This window comes from Anoplopoma fimbria, chromosome 17, assembly GCF_027596085.1.
Source record: "Anoplopoma fimbria isolate UVic2021 breed Golden Eagle Sablefish chromosome 17, Afim_UVic_2022, whole genome shotgun sequence".
In the NCBI taxonomy this organism is placed as follows: domain Eukaryota; kingdom Metazoa; phylum Chordata; class Actinopteri; order Perciformes; family Anoplopomatidae; genus Anoplopoma; species Anoplopoma fimbria.
In genome coordinates, this window is record NC_072465.1 from 27,511,881 (window position 1) to 27,536,390 (window position 24,510).

Below are 24,510 nucleotides of genomic sequence, written 5' to 3' on the forward strand. Positions count from 1 at the left end.
AAAAAAAAAAAAAAAAAAAAACAGTGTGGAAGGCCCAAAAAAATCTATGAATCTTAACAACAAAATGCATTCTTTGCTACGTCAGTGTCTTCTATTGCCAGAGTGGAAATCAGGATCTTTATGAGTGTAAATATGTCAATGTTTGGTTTTCATAATCTGTTGGTTTAAGATGAACATTTCAGATTTGTGAGAACATTCTAAAAAAAAAGACAACCCAGTAAGCTTTAACATCCCCGATCAAAACAGCCCTCTACCATCAGAATACTTTGAAATACACGGCGATCAATGTATACAATCTACAAATGAAGGGAGGGGGGTTAAAGATGTGATGTCACGTCGTCGAAACAACAGCAGAGAAAAGCGGCGGGATTAAATCTCCCGGGCAGAACGAGCCACAGCAAACAGAAGAAGGACCAAAAAAACAAAAAACCTCATATATGAGTAACACTGGTACACAAACATTTAGACAACGTGACCCAACACAGATGTGCAGGCGAGCAAATATTAGTAAGCTGATGTGGAAGTATGAACACAAAGGGGAGATAGAATGATGTCTTATCTGTCATCTAAATATCTGACATTTCCTTCCACTCCCTCTCTTCTCCTCTTCTAGTCTCTTGTTGATCCTCTTACCCTCATCCTCATCTCCTTATCTCCTTTTCTCTATTTTCCTCCCCTCCATCTCCATCTCCTCTCTCTCTCCCTTGCATATCCATCTATCCTCCTCCCTTTCTTTCTTTTTCCCACGTCGCCTCTCTTCTCTTTTTTTTACCGTTTCAAACATCTGATGCAACACAAAAGCAACAGCACCCACTGCTGCTTCAATCCCACAATGCAACAACCAGCTACCACGCTTCCTTGGGCGTTTATTTATTTATTTATTTATTTTTTTAATAATGGTGCGGAGAAAGAGACGGCAGCTGCTGTGTGTGTTTGTTCCCACAATAACACCAGCGTGATTTCCGCTTCAACTTTTCACGCTGAGCCTCAAACTGCTTTGCAGAGCAGAGCTGTGCAGGAACCCTCCCTGTACGGCCTTCATCTGAAAGATTATTGTCCCCTTAAGTGAAATTTGGCATGCAGATGGGACTTGTAATGAAAGCAAAGGAATAATAACAGTAAAATGCATAAAACAAAACGATATGTGTTGGTGGTATCCTAAAAGGAAAAGCAGCTGATGGAAAGAGAGGATTTGAAATCTTAAAATACAAGAATGAGGTAAAGATAGAAGCCTGTTTGCAGACGTTCCACTTGTTGTGTCATATTCGTGCGTTAAGTTAAATGCAATATACATGAACAGCACTTATTCAACAGTCGCTTTAAACAAACTGTTGACACATTTGCATTCTTATATGAAACCTGGAAATCAAAGCTCTTTATGTTTCAATTCACTAAGAACGTTCCGGGCTCCATCTACAAATCAACAGCCGTCTGCACTACAGCAGTGAACACGCAGCACGAAGCACAAGCCACAGCACAGACTACGATACGCATCATCTGGTATTAACACAAAAAACAAAGAGAAGCATCCTTTAGCATTAGAACTAGCGTGTAGCATTCAATCACCAACAACTGCAAAGCCTTACCATCTGAGATTTTAGATTTTTTTTCTTACCGACGTTCTACGGGGATCATTCTTTGAAAATAACCGGCAGCTCTGGTGCTCGTATTCAACACACCTGTGGAGACGGCGTTCAGACGTGCTTGCTAGAGTTTAGGCCTACAGGTGTGTCAGGAGAGAGGCACATCAGCAGAAGGCTCCTGCAGCTGTTTCATCACGCTAATTAGCACAACAACTTTACTTTGCCTTTCTGTCTTTTTCTTTTTTACTTTTAGTGCAAACTGCAGCCGCCTTAAAACTATGGCGGGATGCACTCGAGTGGGACATACTGCCTCCTCGTATCCTTGCACCTTGAACTTTGACCCTCTTGCTCATATATGTGCTGCACAGAGGATTGTGGGTCCAAATAGCTTGAAAAGTATGCTGGCTTGCATTCAGCAAAATGTGATAATGATACAGGAGGACATCCTATATTTTTTGACATATACAGGACAGATGAATTGGATTGGTATGGGAAAACCCCCAAAAAGGGGTTGTTGAAGAACCAGGTCAATAGGCGATTTTTTTAACAGAACGTTTAGGGACGCAAAAAGATGGAACCCATAAAATTCGATGAAACTAAAGTAAAAGACCCCCCCCCTGCTGATCTACAACATCCCAGGCAGAAGAACAAGGAATATCCTATGAACCCATCAAACAAACAACCTCAACAAGCCTGTGTCATTTTAACAGCTACATTAATAATGTATGAAATACACTAAAACATTGGGCTGAAATTTGCTTATGAAGCAAATCCAAGAACACTGTTAATGTTGGGGTACTTAACGTTGTTTAATAGTAATATTTGTTACCTGCAGAGGTTGGAAGGAGATATAAGTTCTAAAACATCCCGTCTCCACATAAAAACCTGTGGCACTGACATTAGCATAGCACGTTAGCAACAGTGAATAAAAACCTGGCTGTACAGCAACAGCGTTGTTCCTGAATTCCATTATCTTCTGTTTTGATCTCCGGGTGATGTGATGGTTCTCTTTAACACTGTGATCTGTAGCTTTAGCTTCTGTCTTTAACTTTTAACCTGTTTTCAGTTTGACATCCTGGATGTATCCTCCAAAAGCAAACTGTAGACCCTTAAGTCTGATTCTCTCTGAAACCACTTTGTAGTTTTCCAAATATATCATTTATTCAGTGAGTGCAGTTAGTGACGGTTTGTGCTCCATGTTTGCTCCGACAGCTTGACTGAGAAGCCAAAAGGATACGGGACGTGCCAGTTGAGGCGACTGTGGCCACTTTTGAAACCACATTTCAAGAGTTTGACTCTTTGACCCGGTTTCAGTGCTCAGTGTAACAGTTTGCCCTCTGCAATAACAAACAACCAGATAAAGAATATGAAGGAGAGACTCCCAGTGGACACACAGCCTGTAACAGCAGGCTTCCACAGGAGAGGAGCTGCTAGAGGGCCATTTCCTTACATTCTGACAGCACACATGGTGAGATGTCCAACTCAGACATCAGCATAATTCTTCTCTTAAATTTCATAATTTGTATGAGTGATGAATACAGTACCAGTCAAAAGTTTGGACACACCTTCTCATTCAACTACTTTGAAGAATCTAAAATATAAAACATATTCTGGTTTGTTGAGCATTTCTTTGTTTACCACATAATTCCATATGTGTTCCTTCATAGTTTGGATGTCTTCAATATTAATCTACAATGTAGAAAAAAATAAAAAATAAAAATAAAGAAAAACCATTGAATGAGAAGGTGTGTCCAAACTTTTGACTGCTACTGTACATGCAACAGAATTTGTTCCACCTGTTCTTGATTCAAATCATCTTCTTGATGGAGGACAAAAAAGATGGAGGGAGGGAAGGATTTTCTTTTCTGTCATTCCTCTCCTCCATACTCCTATAGTGAAATAATCGTATTTTCTTCTGCCCACTGCTCTCCTCTCCTCCCCTTCACTGTTCCCATTCTTCATTTCATCTCACTCTGTGTCAGTGCTGAGTGTGAAACTGTCACATTCTACCTCCCTGTCCACCTTTTCTGCCACATTCCTTCCTCCTTAAAACCACACATTGCCATCTTCCTTCCGCCCACCAGATGTCCTCAGACTTTCCCTCCTTTCCAACATCCCCTGACCGCCACATCCTCACTGACTCGTCATCGAATCACCCAGCTGCTTCTGGATCTTGATTTACCCGTGCTGCATTACAATGGAAGCCAGAGCTGGGAATGATGTCATGCCCGAGTCGACCGCGTTCCAGTACCAGTCAGAATACTTAATGGGGTACGATCCAGCCCGGTTAGCCATTGTTAGCCACTGTTAGCAATACCATTGGATAACGACCCATTATGCGGGTATTGTGGACGTATAAACATCGTAGCAACATGTCCACATATAGAAGTTGGACAGTCTTGTTTGTATGACTGATTTAGTAAGATACAAATAAAACAGAAGTGCTAATAAACAGCATTTTCCGATGTGAGTTGCTAATCAGTCAAGCTCACGTCAACAATGATCTTTTCCTAAACCTAACTAGGTGGTTATGTTGCCTAAATCTAACTTCCTGTGAAGATGGAAGTTTATTTTGAAAAGATATGATGCATATAATAGATGGAAACTGACATGCCATCACTGACACAGCAAAAAGTGATGGCAAATGGATACGTAGAGCGTCATAGTTTGAAGCGTGGGGTCACTGGTGAAGGGTTGGTATATGACGAGTTGGGAGTGATAATGTGTTGAACAAACACAGGACTTTCACCTAGGGGACAGGCGTCTTAGTCCAAGTCAAACCAAGTTATTTAAGCTGAATGCTTTATGTCCTATGATGTCATATAACACCGTTGCTACGTCACTGAGTCATATGGTGTAACAGACGTACTTATCTTAAAAACAAACTTCTGATCTTTTTACAAACCTAAACAAAGTTGTTGCTTAAACCAGCGGCGATTGGGCAAAACAAATTGGGATAAAAATAATTATAAATGAGAATAAAATGAGATACAAGACATCTTTTAAAGTAGCTCGATGTGATTTTTGAATATGGTTGAGACACAAATCAGCTATACCGCTCTGATGGTGACTTGATTTGGATCTCCAGGCATCATGAACTTACATGAGCATAATTCTCTTGAAGTGGTTCTTGTTATTCATAGAATCTGAAACTAGGACAGAGGGAAATTAGAATATGAATAAACATAATTTAAGCAGTTTTAATCTGGCAGGAGGAGACATTATCAGCTGTAGACCTTCAGTATTTGTGTTGACAAGAGACAGTCCGTTAACCACGAGGTTGGCGGTTCGATCCCCAGCTCCTACTGTCTGCATGTTGAAGTGTCCTTGAGCAATACACTGAACCCCAAGTTGCTTCCCTGATGCTTCACAGCAGCTCACTGCTCCTAAAGTACTTATGATGGGTTGAATGCAGAGGTCAAATTTCATGTTTGTATATATGACGAATCTAATAAAGTTTACCAAAAAGAAACTTTATGGCAGGAATGTTGAAGGACAGCAGTGACACATGAAAGGACGTGTTTGAGGATAAACCTCTTACAGTTGTTTCACCACATTTTTGTGTATTGTTTATTCTGGTTCTGCTCATTATAAATTCATGCTGCAGTATGTATTCATATTGTCTCACTTTCATCCCTGACAGGGTGTCAGTTTACAAGCTCCTTCCAGTGAAATTGCACTTTACAGGATACAATAATAGACACATATACAGAATGCAACTATCTATCTTTTTTTTTTGTCCTTCTTTAAATTTTCATTCAACAATGTCACATCTCTCCCAAACTGTTTGTTTGACACATTAAACATGGAAAAGGACTCAAAAAACGAAAAGAAAGAAAAAGATAAATGAATTTGGCATTTATCTAACCCTGGTAGTCAGTGGTGATCTGACCAGTTAGATATTCAAATTATCAAAAGTGTTAACAAAAATCTTTTAACAAATTTTTTTTTCTTATTCCCACTTCAAGCAAAGACAAACGTGAGACTCTCCTGAGCTCTGCATGTCCTCAACAAACTCATGCCACTTTCAGGAGCTTCCTGCATTGATTTTTCAGCGCATAGATATTTACTCAAAACTCTGAAATAGCTTTCAACTTGCTTTGAAAAACGATTTACCTACTAGGAAAATGTAATTTATTAGCTTATCATTAAGTAGACCAGTCATTGCAATTTCCAGCCTCATCTCCTTGATGTCTCGATGCCGAGGTAATGTAAACCCACTGACGTCATTTTAAGACTCCCAAAGAAACTGAATTAGTATTTGAGAGCGAGAAGTCCTCTATGAGCAGTTAGGTCAAACAAACACAGGACTTTTACTCAGGTGACAGGCGTGAGTGTTTTTTACTGACAATATTCCACGATACGCCACTGAGTCACATGACGTCACATCCGTAGCTTAAACATTACATTACAAGCATACATATTTTAAGCTAAACCATGATGTTTATTCTAAACCTAACTGAGTGGTTTTGTTGCCTGAAGCAGATTTCAGAAATCAGATTTCCAAACCAACCACAATTCAAAACCAGCCAAATTCACCTGTGTAAAACCGTGAATTAACCGTTAGAAAACTCATCATAAGTATATAAAGTTAGAAAATTAGGCTGCCACAACCCACAAAAAAATACATGTATGTTTGTGTTTTCACAGTATTTTCAAAACCCCTAGAAATGTTTACAAAAGCATCCCATATTCCATTAACCAGCAGAATGCTATTTTTTTTTTTTTACCAGTAGTCCAATTAGGGCAGACACCGGCCCGATCCAGCAACACTGGATGCAAATTATTATCTCGTTCTTAATTAAAGTTCTCACTGAAGAGAAACCTCTTCCGTTTCTCTGAGGATAAACTCATACATATCGTGCCCTCATTTTCTGCTCACCAACTTTCCCAAAGGTTGCACATATATTGCCCGGCCAAAAAAAAACCTTAACTTTTATGAATCCAACCTAAAAAAAACTGCAACGATTCAATAACAAAAGTATGATTTCCGATACATATTAGGGAGTCGAGTGAGCAAGTTTCCTTGCCAATGACAGCACAAGCAGATGTGAAGGCGCTAACAGAACACATGATGTTCCTCATGCTCCAAATAGCATCAAGGAGAAAGAGACAGCGAGCAGGGAAGAAATAGAAGATGAGATTTTGTTTTATTATTTAATTTCCCTCTCCCTGTCGATGGCAGAAAAACTCTTTTGGCGCCCCGGGTAGATCAAGGTCTGAACAGAAAGTAGATGTTCCCGAAATCGAGCGCTTCCCGTCTCCTCTGCCATCCTGCTCATCTCTGTCTCTGTATTTATACACTCTCTGTTTCAATATGAGGCTCCCTGTGTGTGTGTGTGTGTGTGTGTGTGTGTGTGTGTGTGTGTGTGTGTGTGTGTGTGTGTGTGTGTGTGTGTGTGTGTGTGTGTGTGTGGAGTGTCTGTTTGGTGTGTGTGTGTGTGTGTGTGTGTGTGTGTGTGTGTGTGTGTGTGTGTGTGTGTGTGTGTGTGTGTGTGTGTGGAGTTTATGCACTAAAAAACAGTGTGTGCATCAATATCTCTTATTTGTGAGTGTCAGATGTGTGTTTTTTATATTGTTTAATGCTTCACTTGGTGGGCCTATATGGGTTTCTGCTGTCAAAACTGTGTGTGTGTGTGTGTGTGTGTGTGTGTGTGTGTGTGTGTGTGTGTGTGTGTGTGTGTGTGTGTGTGTGTCTGTGAGAGGGAGATAGAGAATGAACAGCAGGGTTAAGCAGAACAGAAGAAGACGGCGATTGTGTCGATGTAGGCATTTCTCTTCCCCCTGCTCTTCTGTCCTCTACATCTCTGCTTCGTGCTCTTTCTCAGTCCGTCAGGGTGTAAAAGATTCTCCAGTGTTCTTTTCATCACAGCGTTGTGGCTAACTGATGCTGCTTGTTAAGCCTGACATATCTAGAATCTGCAGTAAATCATTTGATTGTGTGAAAAAGAAAAAAAACACATAAAGTTCCAACATAAAACATCCACATGATGAATAAGGAGACATGTGATACGTTATCAGTCTCTGACCCGGTATGTTCACGTCTGAATCCCTCAATTGTCAGGCTTGAGGGGTTAAGCTCTCCAGGTGGCTCAAAATCAAATTGTAAAGGTTGTGGAGATGAAGTGAGGTGGGGTTAGGGTAGGACTAGCAATATAACTCAAGGTGCACACTCTAATGTCTTTCCAGTAGTTGAAGGTGATATCTAAATAAGTTGGGTTATTCAATTTGATGAGGGTCTATGTCAGTTTGGAAAAGCTACAGCTGACGATACAAGTTTGTTTTCAACCAGCCTCGTATCCCAAAAAATGACTTTCCAATAAAACAAAGCTGCATTTGGAATGCGTACCAAATGTGTTTTGTGGTCGATATTGTTTGATTTACACGTAACATGAATACATTTCAAATACGCCTGCAGAAGTTTTCCTAGGGAGGATGTCAAGGTTGTGGATGGGTCAATAAACACAGGGCTTCACCGAAGAGTCTGATGTTCAAATCAAGTGGGAACCGACTACTTTTGTAACAAAAAGTGCTTTTGTTCCTTTTTTGTTTTGTTTCAATATCGCAGTCATTTTGTTTTGCTTCAATTTACAATGTTAACCCTGTGTTTCACACTGTTTAAAACCTTGATCATAATCCGGTAGAAAATATGTTTCCCTCGAGACGTAATTGAGAGTGTGGTTTAGTTGATGGGGAACTCTGTAGGAGACAGGGTGGTTTAACCATAAAGACATGGTTTCCCTAAACCTAACCAGTGGTATTGGCGGAAATCTCAGTGTGGATCGGCACAGAGAAGTCAGATGGGCCTCGCCCGTCTACAACCAATCATAGGGTATGTAATAGGTTCTGACACGCATATGATAAACAAAATAGAAGCAAACTATTGCCTTAATGCACCACAGTTAATTCATGCAAGCCTTATTAATCATCATCAGGACACATATTCACAAACAGCTGACAAACGCAACAGCAACATTAATCAACCACATGGAAGGAGGCACAAACATGGTTGGCGTAGATAATAAGCACAGGAGTATTTAATTAAAAGCTATAAATGATATTCAAGGATTTCTGTTTGTGTTCAACAGCTGCTGTCAGAAACAACAGCTACACATTCAGCTGAGAGACACCAGTTAACAGGGCCACTCGATAAAGCAATACACCGGCTTTAGACTTGCAAAATGCCCTCCAACTTTAAAAAGTCTGACTTATTGGGAAGCCTAAACATGAATCGAGAAACAATAATTGTTTTATTGTTATTCAGGATTCATTGCTGCTATTCACTGGATGATCCGGGAAAAGGAAGCCTTCTGTTCTGGTGGACCCGGGCCCACTCAGATCCACTCAGATCCACAGCTACGATATTGAACTGAACTAAAACTTCTTGACGTGTCTGAAATTTAGAATACAAGGTGGGCATCACCTGGTAAATTGACTGCATTTAAAAAGCCATTTTCTGATGGATTAAGAGCCCACTGGTCCAGACTGGAACCTGGTCCAACATGGACTGGTCAGCTGTTTCAACCCAATCATAACTTTTAACCGTATGAGCATTCATTGAATTCTCTTATTGGCTTTTCTGGAAAGCATTGACAAAACAAACTACTTTGTCATTTAATTATTGTTAAAAAAGGGAATTTGCTCTGTCATACCTCTAAAGCAAATATTGCTGCAGAGTCAGGACACTTCAAGTTCTTCCAGGTCTAATCTAAAACAGCACTTCCCCTCTCAGTCACTATCTCTTGATGTGCGTGGCTCGACTCCATCGGGAGGAGGTGAAACGAATCGACCTCTGCGCGCAGACGGTTCAGACGAGAAGCAAATTGCCAATTCTGCTGACTGATCAAATGAGAGAGGTCAGAGTCTATTAAGGGGAGCAGATGGCAGATCTTCAATCTAGCGAACCGCTCACAACAAACGGAGCGTTCTCTGGTGAAATGTGTCTTTTAAACAGCGCCCAAAAGGTGCCATTAAAGCACTCGGATTGAATTACAGGTTACATCAGATGGAGTCTCCAAATGTTTTCGGTGATATGATGGTTTCCGAGGTATTGATCAAACATGGTCTGGTTGTTAATTCTCGTGCCCGCAGGAGTCACTGGGAAGTGGTGCGTGGCTTGGTTATCTTGATTCGATCATGGGTGTCTGCCAGCCAATCGACCTCTCGACCCAGACGTTTCAGAGTGGAAGAAAATTGCCAATTCTGTTGTCAGAGCCTGCTGAGTCGGCGGGACTTGATATGAGCAGATATAGCTGCTCTTTCTCCTCCGCCCTCCCTGAGAAGCCAGAGACCACTGTTCAGCCTCCGCATTGTGTGTCAGCTTCATCAAGTACCCATCCAGACAAGTGGTCATCCCATCAGACTGCTTGAAGCTCAAAATAGTTTATGGTAAGTGTTTAATCAAAGGAGAAATGCAAATGAACATTCAGCAGAGTTATCAGCCGCCGATGATGTTGATTATACTCAGGCTGTTCTCGTACAGCGTTCAGACCTATACCTAGGAAAATGAATGCACGGTAATTTGTAGATATCCCATAAGATTAATTTGTATGTAATTCACGTAATCATGAAACAAGAAGTATAAAGATTGCAAAAAAATCCACACAGGGCTATTGGTATCAGAGATGGATGGGTCTTGCACTCAGGAGACAGCTGTTCGTTCCACATTAGTAATGAGAAGTCAGTGTTAATTTGTTTGTCACATAACTTCTGTGCTTAAGGGAATGAAAGAAATTAGGAAATGAGAAATAAAACCGCTGTGATGTGTTGATTTGGATCTCCAGGCGTCATGAACTTATATGAGCATAATTCTCTTATTGTTATTTGAACCCAAACAACAAACCTTTCCTAAACCTAACCAAGTAGGTTTGTAGGAGATTTTTTAAAGACTGTATGCAACTATTGAAACCTGTTGATGGACTCGGAAAATGCATGAAAAACGAGGAGTAACTTTTACGAAAGATGTCGTACGAACTCTGCATGGCGATATGTGATTCAGACAATGTAGCGGAAAGTCTGCCAGCCGGAGCTTGGCCCATGGAAGTCCTTGTTGTAATGTTGGTATATCCAGCATCAAGCAGCAGAAACAAACTGGAGTCAATGATCCATGGCGTGTAAAGACTCGCTGCAGATGACATAAACGACACAGTCCGCAAAGTCCTTCCACCCCACCCCGCTGCTGTCACTTGTTTATTCAAAGTTCATTAATATTGAAGGTGCCACATGTCCACACTGCACCAACTTCCACACTGCACGTCCCCGTGTGCCTCCAGCAATAGACCTGCCAACTGTGAAGTCCTTCGATTGGTTTGTTGGTAGAGAGCATCATGTTGAGACATTTTCTGCGCAGCTAGTTTGGTAGCATAACACAGTTATTCTGGTTTTCGTAGGGTGGCTGGGCTCAGCCTTAGAGATAGGGTGAGGAGCTCAGACATCCGGAGGGAGCTCGGAGTAGAGCCGCTGCTCCTTCGCGTCGAAAGGGGCCAGCTGAGGTGGCTCGGGCATCTGATCAGGATGCCTCCTGGACGCCTCCCTTTAGAGGTTTTCCAGGCACGTCCAACTGGTAAGAGGCCCCGGGGTAGACCCAGAACACGCTGGAGAGATTATATATCTCGTCTGGCCTGGGAACGCCTCGGGGTTCCCCAGGAGGAGCTGGAAAGTGTTGCTGGGGAGAAGGACGTCTGGAGGACCCTCCTTAGCTTGCTGCCCCCGCGACCCGGCCCCGGATAAGCAGAAGGAGATGGATGGGATGGATGGATGGTTTTGCTGAATGAATTTATGAATCATTTAATCTTATTAAATCAGTATGAAAGTTATTATAATCTAATATATTTTGATATTCTAGACATTCATCAGTTTTTTGTGTGATCGCCACTTTTCTACCTTTACAGTTCTATCCATGGAGTGAATGCAAATGCAAAAATCAAAGCAATACAATCATTCAAAAGTGACATTTTGACAAGTATTTGGTTACAAAAACCACAGTTGAAAGTCTTCTTCCAGCAACCCCCGTCTTTGTCCCATATTTCCCTTCTGAATCCAGGCAATCCAGACTTTGTAGACAAAGTGTTGGCAACCTGCTTTCCAATGAGATTAGACATTTGTGACACAAACACATCAGTGTGTAACTCCGGCAAAACTTGATGGACTCTCTGACGGATGGACTCACGGTGGATGCACTCTCTGCTGCAATTTACCTCCTCTGGTGTTCAGAGTCGATTCATTCACGAAGTTGAGCCTTCTGGAACTTCCTGCAGGGATGTCTGCCGTGTAGCATTTGTCTCCATGTTCGTGCTAAACCTTGTCCTTTGGGGTAGTTTTTCTGCAGTTGATTTAGATTTGGTACTCAGTCACTGAGACGCTGTTCTCCAACTCCTACATAACTGCTTCAGATAGGTCTTAAAAGCACCCTTCACCAAACTTAAAGGGTTTCTGCAGGGTCAAGAGTTTGGTCAGCACTGTAATAGTTCATGCTGACAACTGATATGAGACAAGCTGAAGCAAACCAATGAAATAACTTCTAGAGAGGGCTTTAATGGACTGTCTTTACGATGTCACACAATAGCAAGACAGAGATACATTTTAGACATTTTTCTCTCAGATTCTGTCTTAAATTGAGTGCAAAACTGGAGCAAACTTCACTTCCTGCATCCAGCGTAACGAGACGCAGAGCACAATGCACAGGGAAGAGGTAAAGTAGAAAGGTAGATGTTACTTTGTGAGACCTATTATGCTGAGTGGAGGAGATGGGAACGTGTGAATCAGTGGGGAGATGGAGATGTGAGGTTCAACCTGCTTAGATGAGTTTTCAACCTGCGGCAGAAAATGGGGAGTTATATATGCTGCTGTTCAACGATATCAGGAGGGCAGAGAACTGGAACTGGAACGAGACAGACTTCTGAAATGGAGCACGACAGCTAGATACTCAGGATGTCAAGAGATCACAGAATCGAAAATCTATCTTTTAGGGTTCAAGTAATGACTTTGTGTCCGTTAAGCAAGAGAGACAGACCAATCAGAGTCCTGTGAGGAGTTACTGAAAGTGACTGTTAGTTCTAAACAACAATGGCGGCTCCTGAAGAAGTTAGCTTAGATGCTGCAATAGCATGAGTTACATCAGAAATCAGAATATGCTTTCGCTCTTCTCCCGACTCACTCATTGGCTCATTGTTTACAGTCCGACTAGCAACTTGAGATGCAAGACCGGAGTTGGAGTAGAGAGACGAAGTGTCGACCTACCAATAAAACGCTAAATCATAGTCAGACAATAGCTGGTGGGTTCCCAGATCTCATTTAGGCCAAAGCGTTCCGCTTCTTCTGCCTTCAACACGGACGGTTTACCTGCATTCAACCAAAAGCATGATTGGTCAATACTACTCTATCTCTACTGTCCACCAGGGGGCGACTCCTCTGGTTGTATAGAAGTCTATGAGAAAATGACTCTACTTCTCTCTTGATTTATTCCCTCAGTAAACATTGTAAACATGAGTTTATGGTCTCAATCTCTAGTTTCAAGTCTTCTTCAATACAGCATGATGTTCATTTAGTAAATGATGCTCCATTTAGAGTCAAACAGACCATAAAGCAGGGGATGCTTTAGGGCGGGACTACTGTGATTGACAGGTCGCTGCCGCTATCAGAGACGTCTCTACATCACTTCTCTGCATTCCAAATATGGTAACATCTGTTCATTGGTTACGAAAAAAAACAACATGGCGACGGCAAAATCGCCAAACTCAAGACTTCAAAATATCAGTCCTCAAACCCATGGGTAAAGACTATGATTAATATTGTATCTGTAACGTTATCAGCTTAAGACAACGAGTATAATTGCTAGCTTGGTCATACACAGAACACTTAATTGTTCAAATAAACCGAGTACCTCCAGGTGATGGTCCAAGAAAGGTCTGAGGAGCAGCGATAAAAGACGACCATAGGTCACGAATCCATCAAAACTTCAATTATAACATTTCTGTTAAAATGGAACTGCTATGGAACTGTGCCACTAGTGGTTGCTATTAGCAACAGAACATTCGTTAACTGCTGCAGGCGGAATACATTCTTAAATAATTGGAAACATGTGCTATAAAACAGGGGGGGAAAAAAATCATTGTATGCTTTGTTTTCAAATTTCTTTCCATAAAAGAAATGCTTCATCAATCAATCGTTACTCGCAATCAACTCACTGCATTGCAAATGTGCTTCACACGCTTCAAAAGACAAACGAAGACCAAACAAAGCAGCAGCAGCAGCAGATAAATGACATGCAGAGCTGCAGTCAGTGATAGCGGGCTAGAAGGTTCTGGTGCTGGAGGAAGAGACAAGAAGGAATGAAACATCCACCCACACACGACTGTAGTATCTCCCGGAGAGAGAGGGGGGGTGGGGCAAAGTAGCCTATCTGAGGGAGAGAGAGTGACAGAGGCAGAAAAAAGAAAAGCAGAGAGACAGGAGGGAGAGAGAGAGAGAGAGAGAAACCAAAGGAGTGAGATAGAAAAGAGGTCCGGGGGTGGAAAGATGAGAGAGTGAAAGAAAAGGAGGATTTAACACCTACATTTAGCTGCTAAATGTGTATCATGAGCACACACACACACACACACACACACACACACACACACACACACACACACACACACACACACACACACACACACACACACACACTGACACATCAGCTATAACATCTGATATTCAGGGTTGAATACCAGCAGGATTTAAAAACCACTGAGACATTTATCATGATATCCACAAGACCTCAGGTATCAACTCCTGTCGATTTGATGAACATCTACTGTAGAAACCAGACGGCAACCTCCAGTTCTGCCGAGTGAAGCACAAGAGGAAGTGTCTTAAAAGCTGCATTCTCTCTACTGACCATCAGGGGGCGACTCCTCTGGTTGTATAGAAGTCTATGAGAAAATGACTCTACTTCTCTCTTGATTTATTCCCTCAGTAAACATTGTAAACATGAGTTTATGGTCTCAATCTCTAGTTTCAAGTCTTCTTCAATACAGCATGATGTTCATTTAGTAAATGATGCTCCATTTAGAGTCAAACAGACCATAAAGCAGGGGATGCTTTAGGGCGGGGCTTCCTTGTGATTGACAGGTCGCTTTTGTTCGTTTTTTTGTTTTGTTTCGATTTACGTCATTAACCTCGAGTTTGAAAATGATCCGTGACAGGATTTGTTTCCCTCGAAACGTAAACGAGATCGCAGTGTTGTTGTACGGGAACGTGTTTTTGTAGGAGACAGGGTTGAGTTGTCACAACTTCATACAAACTAAAGTTGATTTAATACTGATACCAGTTTTATAAATTCATCCAATTCGGCCTAAAAGCTAGTAAAATGTTAGCCGTTAGCTGTTAGCAAGGTGAACTTGGCTTCATCCTCATATCATATAATATAAAAAGACAGAAGTAGATTATAACCAACATGTGCATGTCAAAGAAATACAAGATGTTTCAACACATTATCAGGATCAAACAACATATATGTAACTCGTGAATGAGTAACCAGTGTCTCTGCTAAGTGAAACTATCAGTCTAAGAGTTTGACCACCTTAAATGAACACACTCAGGTTTGTATATTTTAACTACTTTCATTACACATTGTAAACCCTCTTATTTTATTATTATTATTATTATTATTATTATTATTATTATTATTATTATTATTATTATTATTATTATTATACTAGAACTGTGCTATTTTCCACCTGAAAAGATGAACATGATAACATTACTATCAGTCTTGTTACAGATGTAGCCAATAAGATAAGTAAGAAGATAGCTTTGTTGAGGCAAAACTAGGTCACTCCAGCTGCAAAAATGATTGCCCCTAAAAATAAATACACTAAAATATGTTTGAGGCTAAATATGCAGCACCTTTGCCCCAGTAATGCATCCCTCTTTTAAGGTAAAACATTTTTAAGAAGTACTTTATAGTGACGGGCATCTGGATGTCCACATTTTGAAGATTTTTTTTTTTTTTTCAAGTGTTACACAGATAACAAATATGAAATAAATGTATTTGGTCAATATCAAATACATTTATTTCATATTTATATAAAAGCTATATTAAAAAATTACAGTTCCAGGAAGATAGCCATTAACATTATTTTGGTGCAGCAAGTATCCATGACTTGCAGAAACATGCAATATTCTTTTCCTGCCAACTTGGCTGAAAGGAAAGAAACATAACATAAGCATTCAATTAAATTAGCATATTCTCCACTTTCTACACAAGAAATGTACGTGGCTCTAGTAGCAACTTCTCGTTAAAAGTAACATTTGAACTAATCACATGCGGGTCAAAGAGTCTTAAACTACTTGTGAATTCTCATTTCTTCGAGCAGGAGTTCTCTTTTCATTGGTTAGACGTTACAGAGACCAAAGGCATCTAACTGACTGCAGGACACCAGTCAGTCAGTACATTGATTAGATGCTAAAATGTTCAATAAAGGCCGGATGTTAGATGAACCACTGAGGATGCTTCTCCTGAACTTTCCTCCTGTTTTGAAACACTACATCACTACATTCTTTTTCATTTTCTCCCTTTGTTTTTTCTATGTGTGTCAACTGCACCATATGCTGTTTTATTTTCTGCGTATCATGTTTTATTTGCGCTTCTGCATTCGTGCAGTAGAAAGACGCTCATGCATTATGAAATAGCCGGTGTCTGAACACGGGGAGGAACCGGCGTCACCGCTCCGATTCTCTGAAACATGAAGGTTGTCATTCCTCTCAGCTGTCGGTTCCTTTTTTCTTCCTACAGTGAATATCAAGTGACTCCTAAATTAAAACCTTCTTATTCAAGACTACGCAGAGACAGAGAATCAAATGAAACTTTTATCCAACTTCCAAAAGTTTTCCAAACGTGAGTGTATTCAGCATTGTTGAGCAACAGTGAATTTAAATGACATTGAAATCAACTTTTCATTTTTATGAAACGGAATGTGCTACTTCTTCGTTTAAAGTGATATAGTCTCACTATGATGAGCCTGTCTTGATGTTAGCTTAGTTTACATCATAACATGCACACTGGCTGTGTTTAAAGGTACAGTGTGAAGCATTTTGGAGAATCTGTTAGCAGAAATGGAATATAATATTCATGATTATGTTTTGTTCAAGGTTTTATCACCTGACACTAAGAATTGTTGTGTTTTCTGTGAGTTAAAATGCAACTAGAAAGAGTAAAAAAAAAATGACAAAGAGACACAAGAAGACCTCAAAGAGACGTATGAAAACTACAAAAGAGGAAAAACAACCACAAAAAGTACTCCAAAGAGACAAAAAAACAACCACAAAGAGATGTAAAATGACTACATGAGGGGCAAAATAACAACAGAGAAAAAATAACTACAAAAAGACCAAAACAATTGCACCCTCATTACCAGAGGGAACAAAATCCGCCACTGTTCCTTTAACATGCATTTCTCGGGGTTTGCAAAAATAAGGTGAAATCATCTGTTTGCATTAATATTGAGACATAAAGTTTAGTAAAACATTCTCATCAACACTGATAAGTCGTGTGTTTAAAGGCGTCCTGCACAGATAAAGGAGGTGCTGATGTTTGCATTGACCAGAAGCAGTTTGCTGCATGATGGTATTCACCCATTTGCAGCAGGTTTCCAATGTCACATTTCATTACCTGCACTGTTTGATGCCTTCCGTTTTTTTGCACTGGCATATTCAATTATCCTCCCTCTCCGCTGCGCTTTTGATGCTGATGTAGCCATTTATCTGGTGGTGTCTGTTGTTCAGCCTCTTCGGGCCTTTGTGAGCTGCTTTCACCGGGCTGATTTTATTTATTTATTTTCATCTGTGGTGCTTTTGATGTGCGTCCAGACGTGTTTCCAGGTAACGAGTCTTTGGACCACTTCTGCTGTTGTAAACAAGCCAGGGAACTAATTTCTTTTGTCCACGTTCGCAGCGGTAGCAAATTCATGGCCATAACAAATGTTGGATGGAAGAATGAAAATGGACTTCCTGAGGACAGCTGTTTGCTGCCAATGTGGCTGCTGGTGCCGGAAAACACAACAGCCCAAAACCAAACCAAAGGCATTTGTCTCGTGGCCAATATTAATTTCCCATTGTCATTGGGATTTGGCTCCTGCTGTTTTGGAGAGATATTTATATAAGCCTGTAGCTTTTAGGATTTTTTTAAAATACAAAATCACAAAAAGAGACCACCACAAACTGATTATATGAACGGAGCACAAACTGGAAAAGTTGAATATGGCAGGTTCATTTCTAATGAATAGAAGTCACGTTTCCTACGCTAACAGTTTGTTGTCGGGTAGCATAGCTTTCTCTCAAAATCTGAAGCGAGGTAATGTTTCCAGTAAGTTCTGTAGAAGGCTGGAGCATTAAATGCTACTTTTATTTCCTAATGTCGCTCATTAGTCATTGAACTACACGTAATGGAGTCTATGACAACTACATTAATTCTTTTGTTTTGTTGTGTATGTGCTGCGATAAATGAATGCACAAAATAATGAGTGCATCTTTCTATTTTTATTTATCTGCAGATGATTCATGATGTCGGAGGATGTGATACAACAATTTGTGTTACCAAACCATATTGACCATGTATTATTAACAAAGCAAGGTTTTGTTTCTTCTCTCACAAAATTATTTGAGATGCCATTTGTTTGGCATTTGTTTGTTTTTTTGCCATTCCCTTTTGCAGAACAGCAGTTTCTTGCTGCCTTCTTCCAAAACTGTCTCTTTCAAAATGACCGTTTTATGATCTGCTGTCTCTTTGTTAGCAGCTTGTTGCTAGTGTGGTTTTCACCATGGCTAAATGTGGTGCTAGAGACCACCGACTATAGCCGGAACTACCGCAGAAGAGGTGTTAAGTGCTTTGCCAGATGTTTAAAGTATACGTTTGTCCGTCTTCACAACCGTGTGAGATGCAGGAAACTTTAAAAAAAAAAGTGTGTAGTTGAGGTGAAAATTAAGAAGTGTGCAGAAAGGTTTCAAGTTTGGAAAGGTTGATGTAAATGGGCAACTTATGGCAATAGGAGTGTCCATAATTCACTTCTTCCTCTCTGTTGTTTTTGATATGCTGCAGGATATCTCAGAGGTTAAATGAAAAGGTCACAGGGTGCCAGTTAAATTTCTTCGTGGAGCACGTCTGAAATGTACTGCTGGGGTTTGTTTACCCACAGCTCCTCCAGTGAAGGTGAAGCTTTGACTGTTGGATCAGTATTTGCCTTCCGGCTGACGGTAATTCTCCACCTCGATTGCACATCGAGTTTGCATTATCTGTCAGCTGCTGCAGTAGTTCAGCTGGAGTTTCTAACTGTGGAGCAGATCATTCCAGTGGGTGAGGCGTAATTACCAGATGCAGATTTGGGATGAAAATTGGCTCTCGTTGAAATAATGCAGAGGCTCAGCAGCTTTGGGGTATATTTAGGATCCAGAACGCCGAGCACAAACAGAATGTGGCAGGGTTTGAAAATATCAGTGGCCTGAGGGATGACTTCTACTCTCACAGTCACCAACAAACACACACCTGATCCTTCTGAAGCATCAACTGGGTAAACTGTTTGACTGGTTTCATGTGTATGATGTTATGGTTCATGTTCTATTTTTACAACCAAAATTCCACAAACGTACTACAAAAACACACGGGCTTTAATCTAGCGTACTGATTTTTGTAAATCAAATCTCCATTTATGATTATTTACACACATCTTGCCTTAAAACGCTTGGCTTCAAAGGTATTTTTGATTTTTCTAAATCCTCTTTTGTTTGTTCCCAATCCAGCTTGTTTATGAGTATTTTGTTCCTGTCTGTTATGTATATGCTGGATATTGTATTATCCTAAATAAGTGGATAGTACAAGATTTCAAGTGATCCAAAAACTCTTTTTATGTTTTGTTAAAAATGGAAATACCATTGGACACTATTGTCTTTATATAAAGGCTGTTGGATTTTTCAAGCATACTTATAGCTCATTATTTCACCCCTTTATAAATCCAGTCAAACTTTATTGTGTTATGGACATCAGGTCTTTAAATAACCAAAAAACATGAATAGTTTTGCTTAATTTTAAAAAATGTTGACAGTAAAAGGGCTGACATGTTTTCAGCTATTATATTAATGCTCCTGTACTTGATCACACAGTTTTTCATGCATATGTCTAAATACAGACTCTCATTGTTTTCCATCGATTGCATGTGCAGCGTACTTTCTACCTCTGCCTCTCTCTGGCTTTAAAGCTTTTCGCCTGACGTAAATTTGAATTTTTGCCGCAGGGCACATCCAACGTGCTCATTCAGAATTAGCACAAGGTGACTTCTGGTAGTGTTATTGCCATTTATTTGAGTCAAAAAACCATGTTTTGAGACGTATTTGGTGGTTCTCAAGGTTAATGTTTTACCCTTAATGTTCCACTCTATCCTGTATTTCTTTCCTTTATTCCCCACACACATTCAACTCATTTACACAGACATGCTCAGAGACAGTAGATAAAGTGTTCCATAGTTTTTCTCCTCTCAGATTACTGCAGGCTGTGCCCATCACCATCTGTCAGTTACTGCACTTTTTTGGGTTGCGGAGAAAGAGTGCCATAAGACCTGCAGTTAACAAGGAACATTGTGCTAAGGTGTGTGACTCGGGATGTTTGACAGATATTTTTACACTACAGATTGTCCAATCACTGCTGCCAATGTAATAAAAGTTTATCTTTCTGTGCAGTTACATTTATCAGGGTGTAAATGAGTCTGAAACAAAAGCCTTCCTTGGAATGCAACAACTATTCACTGAACTAATGAGGCTGCTTTCAATTCGCCCCTATTCTGTTCCAGAAAGTGTTCACCTTAAGAAATGGGCATTATAAAATGCATTTTCTAAAACCAGCTGAGGACCGGGAACCATGCTCTAGTCTACCTGTACGAGGTGGGTCTGAGACTGGTTCCAGTAGAACTGCAGTACAGTTTGTGTGCAGTTGAACCGCAATCTGTACACCTCACTAATGTCTGAGCAGAGGACCACCTCCAGGGCCAACATGACATTCTTTACGAGATGGGCAATTGAAGAGGAGCGCTTGTTTTCTACTTCATTGAAGCCCACAAGGCTTCCAGCCCTTCCCTAAGTGCTACTAGAATGGTTGCCAATGTCATGAAAAGCTGCACAAGGACTACATGAGATCAAAGAAAAAGTAAAAATACATCTTGGAAGGGGACCCGTCGTTGCCATAGATTGTTTATAAGTGGACTTCACCCATTGGTTTGTGGACTGGGGTTTTGTAGCCTCGAGTTTGACCTCGAGTTGGCCATCTTGGTTTTTGATTGGCGCCATTTTGTTTGTTTAACCAGAAGGTGACATGAGAGGGTCGAGCTAAGTCCAACAAAATACCAAAGGAGACCAAAGATGTTAAAAGTAACTTTGACAAACTGAAAAAAAAGGTGTTAAAGAGTTTTAGTTGTAAGACAAAAACACAACTCTCAGGCCTGCTTTATGGTCTATTTGACTCTAAATGGACCATAATTGACTAAATGAACATCTTGCTGTATTGAAGAAGACTTCAAATTAGCTAATGAGACCATAAAGTCATACTTGTATACGTAACAATGTTTACTGAGGTAATAACTCTTTCTATTAAGAAATCCAGGCTTTAGGCACTTCAGTATCGGCTTCACTGGGACTTCTGAACTCTGGTTTGGATGTTGGACCAGTTGGAACCCGTTGAAAGGTCTTCTAGTATACTATTCTTCTAGTCATACTAAACATTTCTGATCTCTTGTTGCTGATGCCCTAGATAAAAACATCCAGCATAAGTCATGTGAGAATATAAGAACATCTATGGTGCTGGAACAAAGGGGGATATTGTGATGTACTTGTGTTTCACAGTGACCTTTCCCCGCCTTCAGTGCAATGTTTGCTTCTCTGATGATGGTTGCTTGACGCCGTTTGAAGTCAGGCTGCTGCAGTTTCTGCTGAGCGATTAGAAATATTGTTTGAAGAAGGGATATATGGGAGGGGTAGAGGAAAATACCCCTCTCTCACACGTGTGCGTTCACCGCTGTATACGCCCCTTCTCTCTACGTTTTCTACCACGCTCGCCCTCTCGCTCGCTTCACTGAACTGTTTTCCACGATCAAAGCGAGTTAGAAAATAAACCTCACAAAAAAAAAAGAAATCCGAACTCTCTGTGAAACCCTTCCCAGAGTCTTTGAAGAACATGAGGTACCTAACAAACTGTAGCATCGACACTAGCCAGCCCAGAGCTAATTAAATGGTAGCGCGAACTAATTAAGCCGACTGAACAGCAATGCAGCAACACTGGCAAGCAGACAACAAAACAGTGTCACAGGAACTTTTCTGTCCCTGCAGGAGAAAAATGTCTTGAACATCTCCGCAGTGCCAGTTTCCTCCAGCCTCCTATGAATCACATTAATAAGACTTGTGATTAGGCAATTATATTCCAGGCCAACATTGCTTGAAGAAACAAGTCTGATGTGGCACAATGGTAACGGTGGTGGATGGGCTTTTTTTTCGTCTTCAAAAAGGCTCCTGTTAGTATTGAAATATTTCTTAACTATGTCAAATTTCACACATGTTGTGCGAATCAAAGGCTATTTTAGGAAAACTTCTTATTTGGAGGTGAAACTGAACACGATCACATCTTGTTCAGTTTCTTGTTTGTGACATAGGACAGACACCCAGGAGACCAATGTTCATGTCCTGTGTGAAACCAGGTCAGTGTTTACTTATTTTGCCGTAGTTTTATTACGTAATGTCCGTTCATAGTTAATGCCAGTAAACAAAATGCCTTTTTTTTTTTACCCAAAACCACAATAACTTCCTATAATTAACGTTGTCGTTTTGTTGCTGGCTTTGAATTCGCACTGGAAGCGAGACGTGAAGAGTCATCCATTTGCAAAATCGCTAACGAAATGATCATCTTACAAAACCAACACTGGAGAGGAATGTATAGGCAGATATGTCACAGTTTTTCTCAGTCGCTTTGGTACTTTTCTCAGATCAGGATTGAAATCCTCGAAACTGCCCCCACATTGTCCAATGCAAATGAATGTGGCTCTCCGTTGAATAGTCTTACCCCCAAAACATCGAGGCATTAATTCATTGCTTAAGTCATTACATGCATAACGGCTGACGCAGTTGTCATAATCTACTAAGCGTATTTAAGATACATCACATTTGTAAAAGTGTCCTCAGGTGGATCTTGACTTTCACTATGAAGGGGAACGAGTGAAGCGTTAGATCCACCAACGATCAACCACTTCTCCAAAATAGCACTGTAACTCCCCATACAGAGGTGCATGTTCAGTTCTGCCTATGGGCTGTTTCCTGTGTTTACATTTCTAATTATGTATTTCCTTTCCTTTGTGCTATGCAGTTCTGTGTTTCTTTTCTGCATAGCAATGATTGTGACTGTCAACAAATTACAGTACAAAGGCTGTAACTTCAATCTCACTCACATCCCACACATCACACAGTGCACCGCAAAGCAGAGCTCCATTAACATCCACTGTATTGTTGTTTATGCAAACATAGTGAGAGAATATGTTTCTGAGTGAACAAACCCTCAAAAAGGTGCCAAATTCCTAAATTCAAAGCATATCTATGATTCCGGCCTCACCTTCACACGGCTGGAAGCTAACGGTGCTAACGGTGCTGACAGAGGTAACAGTGTTTTTTCCCAACTGTCAGCATCAGTTGGGACAGCTAGCCAGTGGAGAGCGCTCACATGCACTCACATGCACTCACATGCACTCACATGCACTAAAAAGCATGCACGGCAAAGCAAGGAGGTAGACATCACCCTGCTGTATCTTTACATAGATCAAAGTTGTTTGCTGCTTTATTAAAGCTATAAATATCGAATAGAAAACCTTTCCAGGCCCATGAAAACAAAGCTCAAAGAGTGAAAGAAGCACAAGAAAAAAAGGCACACAGACACACAAATGATTTCTTGTTCAAATATGAATATACATAAAGAATATAGTCGCATATCAGGCAATGTGTGTCCTTTAACCCCCATATAGAAACACACATTCTCCCTCTTCGTTTCATTCAAAAGCAATGCAAACATGTCTTTGAAACACACACATATATGAACAAACACCCAACTTCACACACACACACACACACACACATATATATACACACACACACACACACACACACACACACACACACACATGGTGGCGGCGGCGGCGATGACCCCTCACCGCCGATGCAGAGGCTGAATCGGCAGAGCTCGTCACACAGGGTGTCGGGGCTCTCCAGCTCCCCCGCTCCTCCCCCTCGACCTCCTCCTCCTCCCCCCTCTCTCCTCTTCTTCCTCGGCGACATCCTCTTCACCATCTTCATCACCCGCTCCACTTTGTCCATCCTGGATGACAGACGGCTGACCGAGGTTCAGGTATGGATTTCTCTCTCTTCTTCCTCCTCACTCTTTGGTTTCCTCTCTCGTCTCCCACTTCCTCTTCCTGTCCAACTCGGTTTTTCTTTTTTTGTCTTTTTGGGAATCTCGATAACTTTCTCCACTCTTCTCGTCTGCCTCTCTTCTCCTCAGCACAGTGGCTCTCTCGCTTTACCCCCCAAAACCCCCTCCTCTTCTTCCTCCTCCCCCTTCTCTCTTCTTCCTCTCCTCGTCCTGGTCTTCTTCTTCTTCTTCTTCTCTCCCTTTGCAATGCAGCACCTAGTTGCCCTTCCTTCCCTCGTTCCTCCCTCTTCCTTTAGCTCACCGACAATCCACCGAACGGAGCGACGAGAGAAGTGAGACACTGAGGGAGAAGAGAGAGGAGAGGGAGGAAGGGAGAGGCAGCACATCTACTTCTCCCCTCCTTCTCTCTCTCTCTCTCTCTCTCTCTCATGTTGCACCCCCACCTCCGTCACCACACCCTCTCAAAACTCTCAGCTGGTATTTCCAGAGAAAAAGAGGGGGGAA

At 41.0% G+C, this 24,510-nt stretch overlaps 1 protein-coding gene across 1 annotated transcript in view; it reads right to left on the minus strand.

Annotated features, from left to right (window-relative positions):
• grip2b (glutamate receptor interacting protein 2b) overlaps positions 1 to 23,951 on the minus strand; it is a 167,070-nt gene extending 143,119 nt beyond the window's left edge. Inside the window, exon 1 of the mRNA XM_054616853.1 lies at positions 23,789 to 23,951. Within this exon, the coding sequence (XP_054472828.1) occupies positions 23,789 to 23,951 (163 nt within the window). The remainder of the gene's footprint in view (positions 1 to 23,788) is intronic.
• Between the last annotated feature and the right edge of the window lie 559 nt (positions 23,952 to 24,510).